The following is a 16,153-nucleotide window of genomic DNA, read 5'->3' as shown; positions in this document are numbered from 1 at the left end:
ATCGGTAGGGGATATATCAGAGGGGCTGATCGGTGTCGGTAGGGGACATAGCATGGGGGCTGATCGCATTGGAAAGGAGGCACAACAGAGGGGCTGATCGGAACCGGTTGGGGGGCATATCATGAGAGCTGATCTGAATCGGTAGGGGGCACATCATAGGGGCTGATCGAAATGAAAAGGGAGAAATCCAATAGGGGCTAATCAGAATCAGTGGATTGGCGGGCATATCACAAGGGCTGATAGGAATCGGCAGGGGGCATACTACAGGGGCTGATCGGAATTAATGGATAGAGAGCATATCATGAGGGCTGATCGGAATGGACAGGAAGCATAACAGAGGGGTTGATCTATATCGGTAGCGGAGCATATCATAAGGGCTGATCGGTATTGGTAAGGGGCATATCATAGGGGCTGATCGGTACCGGTAGGCTACATATCAAAGGGGCTGATCACATTGGATAGGAGGCTTATCAGAGGAGCTGATCGGAATCGTCGGGAGCGTATCAGAGGAGCTGCCCGGGGATTTCAGCAGGGCTACGGCTTGGATCACGTGCCGTGATCGCACTGAGAGTGACCCTTTCTAAGGGTTTTGTATTCTTGAAGGGGTGAAGTGGTGAAACATCAGCAAAGATACCCACAATACAAACCAGGAGTCCAGTAATGAGCTCCTGTATATGTACAAACTTAATAAGGAAAAAAAACACCCGGTTTCTTCCCGAAAAAAAGGCCAAAAAAAGAAACAACAACAAGTTGATTGTACTCCAAATCAAGTTTCAGTGATTTATTAAATATACTCACTCTTTTTTGGTCCCATTTTCCTTTTCTTTATTTGACACTGACGTCCGACGGCACTCCAGACAGGTAAGAGAGAACCACTTCCCAACCTTCCATTACACGCTTCCAAAGAAAGATGAGAGTCGCCTGGGGATAATTAAGATATCGAGCTCGAGCTCAAGGGCGTCGAAGGAAACTTGCCTTGTTAGCACTGATGGGTCGTAAATTTTGGATAGCTGCAATTTTGGTTCCTCTTTTTTTTTACTTTATTTTGAAATACCAAGATGCTGATTTTATATTGATGATGTACGAGAAGATCGGCCAAGATCCTGCAACTGCATTGCGAGGAAAAGTTGTGTGGATCACTGGTGCTTCCAGCGGGATTGGAGAATACTTTGCATATGAACTGGCTAAATACGGCTGTAAACTAGTGCTGTCTGCACGGAGGAAGGCAGAGTTAGAGAGAGTCAAGAAAAACTGTGCAGGTAAGAGAGAAATTGTGGTGAAATTGGGATGAACGAATTTAACCAAGAACAAGAATAATCTGTTAAATGATGCATATTAGCGGAGATCTTTTCTCCTGCTGTAAATCTTTACCAAAAATTTCATATGATTAGTCTTGTCATCAAAAGATATAAGTATTTTTTTAAGAAAAAAATAAAGGAGCAACTTCAGAATACCCCGCAACTCATTTACATGTCATTGAATAAGAATAGCGTCTATTGTGTTATGCCTCGATCTTCATAGCCTCCCGACACATGTAATTGAGGCGGACCAAAGTTGCGGGGTATTCTGAAGTTTAGCCAAAATAAATTCTCGCAGTTATGTTTGCTTATTAATTTGGAAAGATTTACGTGCAACCTTAGTGTTATTATACCACAAAGCCCTAGTCCCAAAGGCAATATTCTGCATCGTCATTGTTTTCTTTTATACAAGTGCTGTATGCATAATGAAGTGTGGGGTTATACCGAGATCTTTCCAGTAATTTATACATGGTTGTAGGAGATCGTAGGTAGGTGATTAATTCTATCAATATTCATTATACATCTGCTTCAAAATCTCCTACAAAGCTCAAAAAAGTAAAGTACATATTTAATTTTTGTATCGCACCAAGCTTGCGTCACTGCAGGTTTTGCGATGTCATGCCAGCTGTCACGGCAACTTCCCTGAAAGTAACCTTCCTACATTCCTGATGAATTTTATTTTGCTACTGATAAAGAAAAGATATTTAGTTTCCTTGCATATCCATTCTGTCTTGTTCCACTTTTATCCATTGCAAAACTGTGGAAAAGATTTCTGGATGTAATTTATGTTTATATTTGTTTGTGCTTTTCTCTTCATTCCGTCAAAGTTTTTTCCGTCATATTAAAGATGAAAGGTTTTGTATTTTTTAAGGTTACTACAATGATGAAATCCTAGCTTAGGAAAGTCAATCTATAATTAAATCTTAGGTTGAAAGTGTCTGTTTTTTTTAAATTTTTATTTACTTCCCAGCAATTGCAGCTGGTGTTGATGCATCATTTAACAAAGATCAAGATATTCTTGTACTTCCATTGGATTTGATGAAATATGACTCACATGGCAGCCTGAGTCAAGATGTCCTTAAGCATTTTGGAAAGGTACTGATAGCAGTCAAACCTGTATCACCTGCTTTTAAGGAAGCTGTGATACCCTGTAGTAGGCAGTCACCCTGCTATTCCCCTTGTGTGATGGCTTATTACAGGTTCAATTGTAATACTTAGTTTACAGACTTTATCTCAATGGCAGAAAAGGAGGAAAGTGGACTGTACCTCACTTATATGAGAGTTTTAGAGGAAAGCTTCCACCTAACAATTCATGTACATAACATCCCCTGCTGTACAAAAAAGGTAGCTTGGCAAAGTAATTAGTGTGGATAGAATATTCACTAGGAAATGCTACCACATTCTGGACAAACAAGTACCTTTCCCATTACAGAATTCCTGCCTATCATGTCACTTCATTGTCACTTTGTAGATTGATATTTTGGTGAACAATGGAGCTCGTTGCCAGAGATCTTGGATGAGAAGCACTCCTTTAGAGGTGGACAGAGCTATATTTGATTTAAATGTGATTGGCACCATCTCTATGACCAAAGCAGTTCTTCCACACATGATTGAACGCAAAGAAGGACAAATTGTGGTGGTTAGCAGTCTCGTCGGAAAGACAGGTTGGTAAATTGTCGTAAACATGCTAACAAACTACAGATGTTAAGTGATAGATTAAAATCAGAAAGTTATTGATGGGTGAGAAGTGGGGTGCAGGAAAATTGAGGGGAATTAAACAAACGGTGGTTAGAGGTCTTACAGGCAGTGGCAGACTGCTGCTAACCCTTAAACTCCCAAGATCTGATTTTTAATCCTCCATTCCAGCTGCTACACATTTCCTTGCAAATGAATTGTGAGAATTTGGTGTTAGATCAAGACTACCAATTTCTACTTGATAAGTTTGGGTATTCTCATTACATGTTTGCTGAATAATGTATGGATGTTATAAGGAGATGTTACATGTTAATCACTTCTGGGAGTTAGAGGGTTAGGTGGTTTTTTTTCCTTTTAAAACCGGTGGTTATTGCATCTTAACCCATTAACTCCTAAGATCTGATTGTTAATTCTCCCCTCTAGCTGCTACTAATATCCTTGTTAATAAGTTACGAGAATTTGGTGTTAGATCAAGATAACAACTTCTAACTGATACATTTGAGTATTCTCATTACCTGTTTGCTGAATAATGAATGGATAATTTAGGGAGAAGTTACTTGTTATGCACTTCTGGGAGTCAAAGGGTTAAGTGATGTCAAGCAGATGCCAGTTGATGGTAGTTTCAACAACTTAAACCTTTACATCCTAACTTCAGTATGTGCTATTCTCCTTACTGTTTTATACAATTCCTATGGAACTGATAAGGAGAATTTGTTTAACAATCAAGAGCTTCGTAAGTTGGTGATCATTCTGTTTATTCTCATGACCTGGACATGTAATTCAGAAGTGATTCTGTAAGGAGAAATTAGATGCAAGTCTCTCTCAAGAGTTTAAGGGTTAAATCATGTTTCCCTGATAGTTTACTCATTTCTACTCTTCTAGTTTTGTTTCTACCTGTTTGTACCGCAACTTTCACTGCCACAAACCTGTAAGAGTCTAATTGTCTGAGTTATTTTGCCCCCAAACCTGTCTTACTTTATAACAGGGCTCCAAGTTCTCTTTTTCAAAAAGTTGGCCCTAAGGCGACTTTCAGCTGCAAAATGGTCTTCAATTATAGCATGCACATGCTCAGGGTGGGTATAACTTCCTCAGAGAGTTGAAGGAGGTATGGTTTGGTTTTAACCCAGCATGCACTCATTTTAAGCTAACGCGTGTCTGATACTTGCAGAACAGCGAAAGAGGAAAAAAGGAAACATCAATAATTTTTTTTTTCAAATCTGTTGGTTGCCAACTGGCAACTTTTGCTGAAATTTTGACCAAAACTGTCACAACTTGGAGCATTGTTATAACCATTTCCAAAATAAAGAAAAGCAGTCTTTTATTCTCCTCCTGCTCCTCCTCGGAATGCCTGATGAACTGATCTGAAGAGATTATAGTTAATATTAGACCTATGAAGTCTGCTAATTTAACTTTTACACAATGTTTGATGATTAGAAAGCCACCACAATTATTAATTTGGATTTATTCACAGCATTACCCCACTCAGCTGCCTATTGTTCCACCAAATATGCACTGCAAGTATGTATCAAAATTGAACTTATCTTAGTGGAATTAAGACTATGTTAACTAACGTGAGAAACTAGAAGTAGTTTAGTGAGAGGAATTTTGATGATAAAGGTGGAATGAAGTTTAATTTTCAAGTTTATTTAGAAGGGATCTGTCTTTAATTAGTGTTCTCAAAAGTAACCCGCTCATAATTTCCTTTCGACTTTCTTTATTTGTGTGTGTGACTTTTAATTTTTTCTAGCACGTCATATTTTAATACCCGATCGAATGCCACCCTTGGTGCAAGGCCGAAGATAAAAGAAGAATGAGCAACGCCTTCGATTAAACGTTGCACCCACTTAGAGCTGTACGGCGCTGATTCAATGTAGTAATCTAAATCTTTTCTTGAATATTTATACTCAAAAAGTGAGACACTGGACCTTGAAACAGTTCTCTATTACAATGAATCTATCGCTCTAACGAAGGGCTAACGCACGAAACGTCAGCCTTTAAACTCTTTACGATGATCAATATACGTTTTCAACTCAGTTGTTAACACTAAATTATCTGTTACAATTATTTTAGTCATTTTGTCAATTAAGAAATATGTATTTGAATGAAACTCTTCCCAAATCGCGTGGAATTTTATAGACGCCACGGCATTTATTCGAGTCGGTAAATTTGTTCCAATGAACTCAATCAGTTGTTTCTGAACCAAACGTTCATTGGTCTCTAGTTAGTAAAGCGGAGCACTACAGTGGCGGAGGTGAAAAAAAAAAAAAAGGCGCGGAGGTTTGAGTCGAGTAGCGTTTGTTGCGTAAACCGACCCAAACCTCCCTCGGTTTTTCACACCTTCGCTCACTAGCGCGCCTCGCGTAACCAACTGAACGCCAAGTAAAGGTTAACCTCTTTGATTTGAACAGGGATATTTTGATGGCGTACGGTTTGAGCTGGCTCGACATAACATCCACGTGCAGACGGTTCTTCCAGGGCCGGTAAAGTCACAAATCAATGAGAAATCTTTCACTGGGGATATCAAAGTCGTAAGGAAACAACTAAAGCTTAAAGAAATATGGTGTTGTAATTATGTAATATGTATAATAATTTATTTATTGTCAAAGACGTGGGAAGTGATCGCTCAATCTTCCAAGCAACGAGGCTCATGTATAAAACGCTCGACAACAAACAAGAAAAATAAATGAGAAAAATAGGTAAAAATAAAGCATAAATATATTTAATTCGTAGGAAGGAGTGAAAAAAGCACCCTTTAAAATCAGTTTTACCTAATATCCTAAGAAATTCGGAGATAGACTTGCTTTGTTTGATTTAACTATTTAAGTTGTCCCAGTAATGAGAGTAATGAGTTTTTATTTGTGTCCTAACGAGCGTGGAAGCATGCTTCCTGGAAACTTTTCCCAACGGAGTAAAACAAGCATGAATTACTTTGAAAGAGAGAACATGTTGAGATTTTCTTGTGTCAGGTGTGTTCAGTTTATTCTTTTTTTACACTTGTTTATTGCATCTTCTGTTTAGGAGTTCGGAGACTCACCAGAGTATGTCAAGACAACGTTTCCACTAATGCCGACTGAACGCTGTGCAAAACTTATGGTGGTCGGAATGGTAAACAAATTGGATGAAATATGGATCTCAGAGAACCCAATGCTGTTAGGGACTTACCTAAAAGAGTATTTTCCAATCCTCTATAAATGGTACGTATTGATTTTTCTCTATTTGTTTTTGTATGTCTTTGAATTTCCGAAATGGAAAATAAAAGGCTGATGTATTCACCTTTCATTCATATAATTATATAAAAAGGGCGACATTTTTAGCATCGGTTTGGGATCGTAATCTCGGGAGATTTGCAGCAGTGAAATGGCCGGCAAGGAGTGAGACGAATCAAATAGCATAGCCAAAAAGAGAAAAACTTCTAATATGAAGGTTTAAGCCTTTTTTCCGATGTTTTTTATTGAAAAAAAAACTCCTTCCATGTAGAATTAGCTACTTCTCGGCCAATTTTAATAATAATAAATAATAATAATAATAATAATTTTATTTATATAGCGCTAAAATCCAATAATTTTAGCAGTGTTTTTAACGTTCCTTAATCAATGACTTGCTGTTGGATGTTTTTCCTGACTCCTTCCCAGTCGCCTCTCTATTCTTAATATTAACGCGGAACGCATGTTTAAGGAGCACGCCATAGTCCTCTTTGTCGTGTTGGGGACCAGTCGTTATTTATCACCTGTGGGAGGGGGGGACGGGGAATTTGGTGGGATCACGTTTTTCAGGGGAACCAAGGGGGACGAGTCGTCGCCATTTCGTTAATAGAGTATACAGGCGGGAACTATTGACCATTTTTACGTTGAGCGGGGGAGTGGGTCGAGTTGGTAGGCGCAAAGCATGCTGGGGCGGATTTAGGGGACTTATAAGAATATTACCGGGCCTTATGGGGAGATCAGGTGATTTTTTATCGTAATTTTAATCGTTTTTCTTTACTCTCTGCCTTCCTCCCTCCCCCCTGCCCCGGTCTGCTACACATTTTCTTATAAATCAGTGACGAGAATTTGGTTTTAGATCAAGGTAACAACTTCTACTTGATAATTTTGAATATTCTTATTACTTGCGTGCTGGATGATGTCTGGATATCACAAGGAGTGGTGACATGGAAATCACTTCTGGAAGTAAAGTTATCAGTGTTAAGAAGCAAAAAAGCTTTAATTCCCCTTTTTTTATGGTCTGTTTTCTCACCAGGATCTCAGAGGCTTTAATGGATAAAGTAATTACTTCTATGGAGTTAAAGACATCACCATAGGGGATACAACGACAAGCCCAGCAGATGTTACACCCACCCCCTCCCTCTCCCCCTAGAAAATGTGTCAAGTTTGTACTGAGATGCGCCCGTCTGAAAAAATAGAGTGGGGTTCAATGTTCGAAAATTCCAAGTCCTTAGTTTTTAGAATTTTTATATCGAAGTAGTAGGCTAATAAGGGGTAACAAAAGGCACTTCATGATTTTTCACAAGTTGTCTGCATATTGACTTGAGCTTATAAATTACGGGCCTATTGTAATACAGACAATAGACATCTAATCTTGAATCTACGTAACAAACTGAGAAAAGATGTTTCCACTGAAACAAGAATTACAATTATAAACTGTAATTAAGAGTGCTGTGGGAATAACGCAAAACAGTCATGTGTAAACCTGTTAGCAAAATTAAACTAGTTTCGACAACACACTTGTAAGAACTGTTTGATTTCTGGAGGCGATGTAACACAAGAACGATACCTAAAATACGAACAACATTCATGTACATAAAGCCAGTTTTTCCTCGAGGAAATGAATAAACAAAGAATAGAGGGACACTTCCGTTCGATTTGGGACATTTTTGCACGATTTTAGACGCTGTTCTCTCATTTCGGACGCCTTGGTCCGATTTTGGAGATTTCCGCCCGATTTTGCACAGTTTGGGCCAATTTGATTTGTCTGATTTTGGAAAGGATGGCTTTCTCAAATAAGATGTAAGTAAACAAAAGCGATATCAGCAATCTGTTTGCTTTTCCTTCTCGGAAATGTTCTTATTCCCCAACAAAGCTAAGGAAACAGAAGACACGTCCATGCCTCGTACATCAGATTACAGACTTCTCTTATTTTGCGCTGCCAAATACAGCTGAGGGTAGACTAGGGACAACACCGATAACAGTTTCGGTAAGGCCGGGGTTTCGGTGAAACTCGTGTGACCTTGTAATGATGGGTCGTAAATTTTGGATCGTTGCAATTCTTGTTCCCATCCTTTGCTGCTTTCTTTTGAAATACCAAGATGCTGATTTTATATTGATGATGTACGAGATTATCGGCCAAGATCCTGCAACTGCATTGCGAGGGAAAGTTGTTTGGATCACTGGTGCTTCGAGTGGGATCGGTGAATATTTAGCTTATGAACTGGCTAAATACGGCTGTAAACTAGTTCTTTCTGCACGGAGGAAAACAGAGTTGGAGAGAGTTAAGGAAAACTGTGCAGGTAAGAGAGAAATTGGCACCAAATCGAGTTGAACGGAGATAATCGAGAACAAGAAAACAAATACTGTCACCACGTTTTGTGTGACAATGACAAAGTACTGACAGCGGTCGATCGCCTTTCTCTTTTTGTGCTATGTGCACGTGTGTAAGGTCCTAATATAGATGTAATTTAGTCTGTTTTTTTGTCTTATTCACGCATGTCAAAATCTCGTTCAAAGCTCCCAATGTAGAAGTGTTACATGTATTTCCGATTTCGTGTTTCCAAGTAGTGAAGTTTTCTTCGTAGCAGTGTGGGGGTGTCACGCAAAGACGCCGCCTCCCCCTTACCCAGCCTTTCTTTCCTAAAAAAAGCCTTTTTAGCGGACGCGAGTGCTATGTTACGTTAACCTTCCAGATGATCGTGAGTTTTATTTCGTGACTTATAATAAAGTGATACTAAGTTTTTTAGCATATCTTAGCTGTTTTGTCAATTTTATCTGTAGCTTAACTGTATAGAAGATTTTGGTCAAAGTTTTAATTCCCGGCTTCAGTAAGGTATTGTAAAAATGGGTAGTTATTTAGGCCAGTCGTTCAATGAAATCTTTAGTTGAGAGATTAAGTTATTTGTCATTTATTTTTCAGCAATTGCTACTGGTTTTAATTCTTCGTTTGAAAAAGATCAAGATATTCTTGTACTTCCACTAGATTTGCTAAAACATGACACTCATAGCAATTTGACTCAAGATGTCCTTAAGCATTTTGGAAAGGTATGAAATGGGTTTGCCATGTAAGTTTGCAGATTTTATCAGGTGAAACAGTGGGAGGGAGGCCTGTAGCTCTCAAGTAATGAAAACTTAGATATGCATGTCCCTCCCCACCAATGTTTGATGATGAAAATAACACAAACTAACACTGCATTAAAGTGGCATGGTAAAATAATGAGCATGGTGATCCTTTTCCAGATCATCTCATTAGTATTGCACTCAGCTAAAATAAAGGTCTGAGGATTGTTTTGAGCAACTGCCTCCTTATTCCTTGTCACAAATTCATTTGGTTGGTGTGAAGTGAGCCCCTACCACATGTCTAATGCCCTGCTGCCCCCCTCCCCCCCCCTCCAACATGTAACATGTTTAAATTAACTGACACCTAAAATTAGCAAAAAAGGGTAAGCTTTGCCTTATCACCAATCACCTCCCCCCTCCTAACCTTGTCAGTCTCCTCTCTTTCATTTTCTAGGTTGATATTTTGGTTAACAATGGAGGTCGTTTCCAGAAATCTTGGATAAGAAAAACTCCATTAGAGGTGGACAAGGCTGTTTTTGATTTAAATGTTTTTGGTACCATCTCTTTGACCAAAGCAGTTCTTCCACATATGATTGAATGGAAACAAGGACAGATTGTGGTGGTTAGCAGTGTCTTGGGAAAGATGGGTAAATTTTATAGCAATTAGAGTGGATATTTTCCAACAAGCAGAATACAGAGAAAGACAGATTCTGTCACATGTAGTTACTAGTATCTTAGGACAGATTGGTAAATTTTACCTGCTAAGGCCCCCAAGCATTCAGAATATCCAATGAGTTTTTCAGACAATGAAGTGCACAGAATGCTGGCATCTTTGGTAATCTTGTGAATATAATATTCGATGAATAAATAATAACAACAATTTTTTGTTTGATTTCACAGGAGTTCCTCATTCAGTGGTGTATTGTGCCACAAAACATGCCTTGCAGGTATTCACTAGACTTGAATTTATTTTGGTGTAATTTAAACTTTGCTAAAGTGGGAAAATGCAATAAGAGAAATGTTGATGCTGTGTTTAGACTGTAGGTTGAAGTTCAAGTTTCAATAAGTTATGTGAAAGGAGCTGTCCATAGCTATATTTATTCTGCACATTTTAATTGAAAATCACTACATCAAAATTCCCCACACAAGGAATGAGTGCAATGTTGTGCTCAGGGCCAGTGATATCTGTTCAGCCCTGCCTGTTGCATGCTGAAAGGAGAGAAGATGAAAAGAAAGAGTAGCAGTCTTATGATAAAATTTTAATGGACTGAATTAGGTTGGGTAATACAGCAAAATAAATGCCTCTTGGTCGTAGTCAATATGGACTTCCCTGCACATGGTCTATGTGTCATGACCTCAAACAAAATATTTCTTGTTCAGTGCTCTTGCTATGTCAATAAGAACATATTTATCAGTAGTGCTCCAATTGGACTGCTGGTAACCAATCACTTCTTAAAAATTTTGCTACAGTTTTGTATTTTATAGAACTAGTGTGTCCAAACCCCTCTCATTTAACAGGGTTACTTTGATGGGGTACGTATTGAGCTGGCACAGCACAACATCCATGTACAGACTGTCCTTCCAGGGCCAGTAAAGTCGCAAGTTGCTAATAAGGCTTTTACAGAGGACATCAACATTGTAAGGAAACAGATTAATTTTGTGTTGGACATGTAGAGGCTTGCTCTACACATGGGTGGATCTAGAAATATTTGCTAAGGGTCTAGGCTTTGATTCAGAAAACACAACACATTTTACTTAGTAAAATAAGGCAGCACAGCTGAGTGGTTAGGGTGCTGGACTTGTAATCTGGTGGTTGTGGGTTTAAGCCCTCCTTCCTGCTACACGATATTTGTTCTTGGTCACCCCAAGTTCAACTCTTCAGTGTAAATAGCCAACTGATCTGCCTCCTGCCAGTAGGGATTTTCAATCACTTAATGTGTGTTTGAAATATTTGTTTGTTTGTTTGGGCATGTGTGAGCATGTGTAAATGGATGTATGTACATTATAAGTATTAAAATTATTATTATTATTATTATTATTATTATTATTATTATTACTCTAAAGTCTGAATAATCTTCATGATATTTCACGAAAAAGGAAGTTTTAATACGTCAGGACTTGAGTAGTAACAGGTGATCCTATCTTTACAAAAATTTTGGTTTTAAACTAATAGTAAAAAAACACAGTAAGATGAAGGAGTCTGGACTTTCTGGACCCTCCTCCTGGATGCACCACATTGCCACTGTATGCAGATACTGTGGTGTTGTAGTAATTGTTTGGGGGGGGGGGGGAGTAGAGGTGTAACTCATCCCAGACATTGGTACTGTCTGCTTCCAATATGGTGTCATAAATATAATTTTTTTAACAAATTGCCGACAAAATTTTTTCGCAAGTTAGGATTATTTGTAGTGGAGTGCATTGTCAGATGTATGATATAAAGTGTTTTCTTGCTCTAAAAGTATCTCCCTTGTTCAATGTTTTTGCTATTTAAGGAGTACAAAGACTCGCCAGAGTTTATCAAGATAGACTTTCCAGTAATGCCGACTGAACGCTGTGCAAGACTTATGGCGATTGGGATGGCAAACAACTTGGATGAAATATGGATCTCACAGAACCCAATGCTGTTAGCGACTTACATGAGACAGTACTTTCCCAACCTGTTTAATTGGTATGTTTTTATTTCTGTGAAGTTTCGATAGAGGCTCGAAGAATGTACGGTTAATACAGTCGCCTGTGGTCCCTTTAGCACGAACGCGAGCGTGTTCCTTCTCTAGGGAGCAAAGGTGGCATCATTTTCGGTCTAGGTTTTTAAATTTGCCGGCAGCGAGTGGGAATATCAAAATGGGGTAGCGACTTTCTGAGAAAAACCTCTGAAGGTTTTTCATTTGTTTCCGCAAAATTTACCATATGATTCCATCTGTTTCCCCACCGGAACAAAGGGGTTATATCAATAAAGGTCCCTGTTTATCGAGTTATTTCTTGCAGAATTTCCAACAGCCCTTTCATTAAGTTCTAAGCAAAGGAAACGCTGCTCATTAGATGAAAAACTTTTTTTCCTGACTCGTGCTCAGTCTTCTGCCTACTTTGACCATTAACGCGGGAAGCGCGTGAGAGTTACACGCCACCGCCTCATTCGTCGTGGTAGTGCTAGTCTCCCGCGAACCCTGCGAATAAGGATGAAACATAAAAGACAACTGGTGACGAGTCAGATGTTTTCCGATGGCGCGGGCGTGTGTTTGGGTACAAATATCACTTGTTTGTTATGAACACTAGAAAGGGTTGAAGGCTGAAATGACTACGCTTAGGGGCTCATTACTGACTTCACTGTCAGTATCTGAAAGTATATGAAGAATCCGGTCAACGAATGGTGAAATCTTAGAAAGCTGATTAGGGAGCTACTGTATATGATTCCACCTGCTCACTTTTTTTCTTTTTCCTTTTTTTTATAATTGTTTGTTTTTTATTACCAGGATCATAAAAGCCGCAATGGATAGAATGATGACTTCCTACGAGGCAAAGTTATTATCGGAAAGGCACAAGCGACGAGCTCAGGAGACGTGACGGAAAAGAAGAAAATTGTGCTCCCCTGGAAAATCTTAGCAGTTTCTACTGCGAGAAAAGTCTGTCAGTAAAAATTGAAGCGCTGTTCTTAGAATTGAAATGCCAGATACTGGAAGATTGAAACATCAGTATTTGAACAAGTAGGCTAGTAGGGCGTGACACTAGACAGATCTTTTAGAAGTTCTCTCCAGACTTTTTCATGCTTATTCACAGTAGCCGGTCGCCTATTAGACTTCCAAATACCCGATTTTTTATCCTAGCGTATGCAAACGGTTGCCATATATAACTTCGTAATGGGCCTTGCTCACATAGAGTGTCTGTGGCTCAGAGGTAGACCATCGGAGCGTGGAATCCGAAGGTCTGACGTTTGATTTCTCATAGGGACTCAGAATTTTTTCCTAGTCCCACGCTCGTGACAAGACGAAAACATTTTTCTCTATATCTTTACCGAGCTCAAAACTAATAATCTTTCTTATTCTATTTACAAAACATGATGCTATCGACATTGCTGATCCTGTATGCAGGATGGGTGTCATCCTCTTTCTTATTATTTTTACACCCAATTCTTGTGTTCTGGATGGAATTTTAATTTAAGGTTACTTTAAAAACAATTCAAGACTAGACCTGAAAAATTGATATTACACGAAAAATATTTAATTAAGAATTGTATCTGGTGTGAAAAGGTAAACATGAGCTTTCTCCGGGCTCATCGCGTAAGTGACGATTGTGGACCAATTAAATTCCACTCTAAATACAAAGTCGGACTAAAGGACATTTTTCAATCATTTTTTTATAGTACTACTTTAAAGTACGAAATAGCCTTTAACCTTTCTTCCTCGGAGAATAGAGTTAGGGGTTTATTGAACATATAATGACCCCTTTCCAACTGACAGGACAGGTGCCTCCTGATCGTCAGATTCCTTTGGAGATACTTATGAAACGGGGCCTTTTCTCCTTTGTTTATACTTGGTGGAAACGGCCTTATGTTCATTGTTCTGTCAAGATCCTTCGATCGGTCTTATTGAGATTGGGACTTTATTGTCTGGATCTAACAAATTCAATGGAATAAAAAATGTTTTTGCTAGAAGCCGTTTTATTGTAAACAGGAGATAATTGAAATTTTAGACTGAATTTGCAAGTGTTAGTAGCTTGAACATGTAACTGCGATGTACACCAACAAAGCAGAACTTAATTCTGTGACGTCACTGAAAACTATCGAAACGTTATTAACCCTATCAGGCCCCCATATCAGTCAGACCCCAAATGTTCTAAAAAAACAAACAAACAAAAAAACAAAAAAATTGATGCAAATGGACGAAATCTTTTGATTACCACTTTCGCCATGCCACTTATTTCTTTAGTTTTTTTTAAAATACTAAGATGGCGATTTTACACAAATAATTTACGAAAAGATCGGGAAAGATCTCAGCGTTAAGCTGAGAGACGAAGTTGTTTGGATCACTGGCACTTCTAGCGGAATTAGTGAACAATGGTGGAAGATCTAAGATATCTTTGGGGAAGAATACTCCATTGGAGGTAAATAGAACACTTTTAGATATAAACCTCATTGGTACCGGTTCTCTTAGACCAAAGCTGTTCTTCCGCATATGATGGAGCGCCATAATAGACAAATGGTCATTGTGAGCGGTGGCTTGGCGAAGTTTGGTAACGTAAACATTGTCCTTTGTTGATAAGATATTCTGATATGCACATGATATCCTAGAGTTGGATGGCGTAACGCAAGCTGGAAGCAAGAGAAAAAATTCCGTTTGTGGATCCGCATTTGCCGGAGAGTGGTTTGTGTTCTCTTTGCTTGAATCTCCTTTACCAAATTTTTTTCTGTGGCAAAAAGGACTGAAGGTGAAATCATTTAAGGAGTGGTAGTATGTTTTCAAATAAGACTGTGATTAAAGGAATCCACGAAACATCAAATCATGAGAGAAATCGGGTCAATATCACTACCTGAACATCTACGTACCCACCCCTCCCCTAACCCAATATTAACCCTTACTTGTTATCATTTGATTTTTGTTGGGTTGGGGGAGGGGTAGGTACTCGGTTGCTGACATTGATCTGAGAAATCTTTGCATATTGTGACGGGATATCCAAACCGCAGTCTCTGATTAACGCTTATTAAACCAAATCAAAGGAATTGCAGTGGCGACAATCAAGGCGGAAGAGATCTAGAACTTATGAAGGAGCCAGTTTGAACTGAAATTAAGAAAAAGAAATTGTCCCCAAAAGTGGAGAAACGTGAATGATCAATAGCTCATTGATTTTACTTTAATTTATCATCTCATTTTTTGAGAGGGTGACACGAGGTTTTTTCACTGATCAAAAAGCGAATGATACGATCGTAAATTAAATACAATAATTTAGTTTTATCAACTGAGTTGGTAATTTAAATTGGCCACCGAAAAGAGTTTCTGAAGCTGATGACGTTTCGAACGTGAACCCTCTCAGAATTTGAGGTCCTCTTTCGACATGTCCAAAATGGTATCGATCCCGGATTTTGCCTCTGAGCCCTGATTCCATGGCTCTGTTCCACGATCCTAGGCTTCTGATCCCTGATCCCAAATACCTCCTTACATAGTCACACTTACATACCCACTTAATTGGCTCGTTCCCACGGGGCTTTTCAGAGTCGATGTTACATTTAACAAATAGAGAAGCCTTGGCTGTGCTCTGTTCTGTTATAAAGCACGCAGGAAGCGGCTAGAGCACGAAAGAAGTGTAGGGAGAAACACGAGACGTAGTCGAGTGTTTCTCCCCACTTCTTGAGTGCTCTAGCCGCTTCCTAAGTGCTTTATAACAGAACAGAGCACAGTCAAGGCTTCTCTATTTGTTTTATAATAAAGAATCCGTTAAATTCCCCATGTATTACTTTCAATTTTCAAAACAAACTTTATTTCCAAAGCGAAGAACAGTGTCGTCAGCATGCTCTATACTCTCATAGAGCACGCTACAATAAGCCAATCAGAATCCCTGTTAGAATGGTTCAAATAATCTGATTGGCTGTACAAGACAAAAGCTGTCAAAAGTGTCAAACCATCAAAGTTCAAAAACCATCAAAGTTCACACTCTGCGATAGTTTACAAACTAAAATAATTCGGCAGGTCGAATTTAGCGCTTTTGCCTGAAGTTTTTAATTCAGAATCTTGGAGTGAAATGTTCAGTGAACTTCAGCCGAATTATGGCTCATAAAAACGCGCGGGTTTTTTCACATGACAAGGTAGAAAACAAACTGTTCAAGGCGAGTGTTTTTTAAATGAACGACAGCCGAATTCACCGGAACATGAAGATCGCTCGGGATGACAGCGCCGCAAAACTCGGCTG

The 16,153-nt window shown here is 38.9% G+C and overlaps 2 protein-coding genes across 3 annotated transcripts; both read left to right on the top strand.

The window, feature by feature from the left end:
* Window positions 1-947: 947 nt before the first annotated feature.
* Window positions 948-7,713, top strand: LOC113668080 (dehydrogenase/reductase SDR family member 7). 2 transcript variants are annotated; one of them, XM_089197454.1, is made up of 7 exons: window positions 948-1,259; window positions 2,272-2,393; window positions 2,770-2,962; window positions 4,465-4,511; window positions 5,402-5,521; window positions 6,012-6,187; window positions 7,230-7,713. In XM_089197454.1, the coding sequence occupies exons 1-7, from the start codon at window positions 989-991 to the stop codon at window positions 7,288-7,290; spliced, it is 990 nt and encodes a 329-aa protein (XP_089053580.1). In that variant the 5' UTR covers window positions 948-988; the 3' UTR covers window positions 7,291-7,713. The 2 variants fall into 2 exon arrangements, with proteins under 2 accessions (XP_089053580.1, XP_027039760.2); XM_027183959.2 differs by having other exon boundaries at window positions 2,269-2,393.
* A 441-nt stretch (window positions 7,714-8,154) lies between these two features.
* Window positions 8,155-13,901, top strand: LOC113668079 (dehydrogenase/reductase SDR family member 7). Its single transcript, XM_089197453.1, has 7 exons — window positions 8,155-8,496; window positions 9,117-9,241; window positions 9,711-9,903; window positions 10,157-10,203; window positions 10,775-10,894; window positions 11,749-11,924; window positions 12,727-13,901. Exons 1-7 carry the CDS (start codon window positions 8,223-8,225, stop codon window positions 12,815-12,817), a joined length of 1,026 nt encoding a protein of 341 aa, XP_089053579.1. The 5' UTR covers window positions 8,155-8,222; the 3' UTR covers window positions 12,818-13,901.
* The last annotated feature ends 2,252 nt before the right edge of the window (window positions 13,902-16,153 follow it).

The sequence above is a fragment of the Pocillopora damicornis genome, chromosome 2 (assembly GCF_964200805.1).
Source record: "Pocillopora damicornis chromosome 2, jaPocDami1.2, whole genome shotgun sequence".
In the NCBI taxonomy this organism is placed as follows: Eukaryota; Metazoa; Cnidaria; class Anthozoa; order Scleractinia; family Pocilloporidae; genus Pocillopora; species Pocillopora damicornis.
This window is presented reverse-complemented; position numbering and strand designations above follow the sequence as displayed.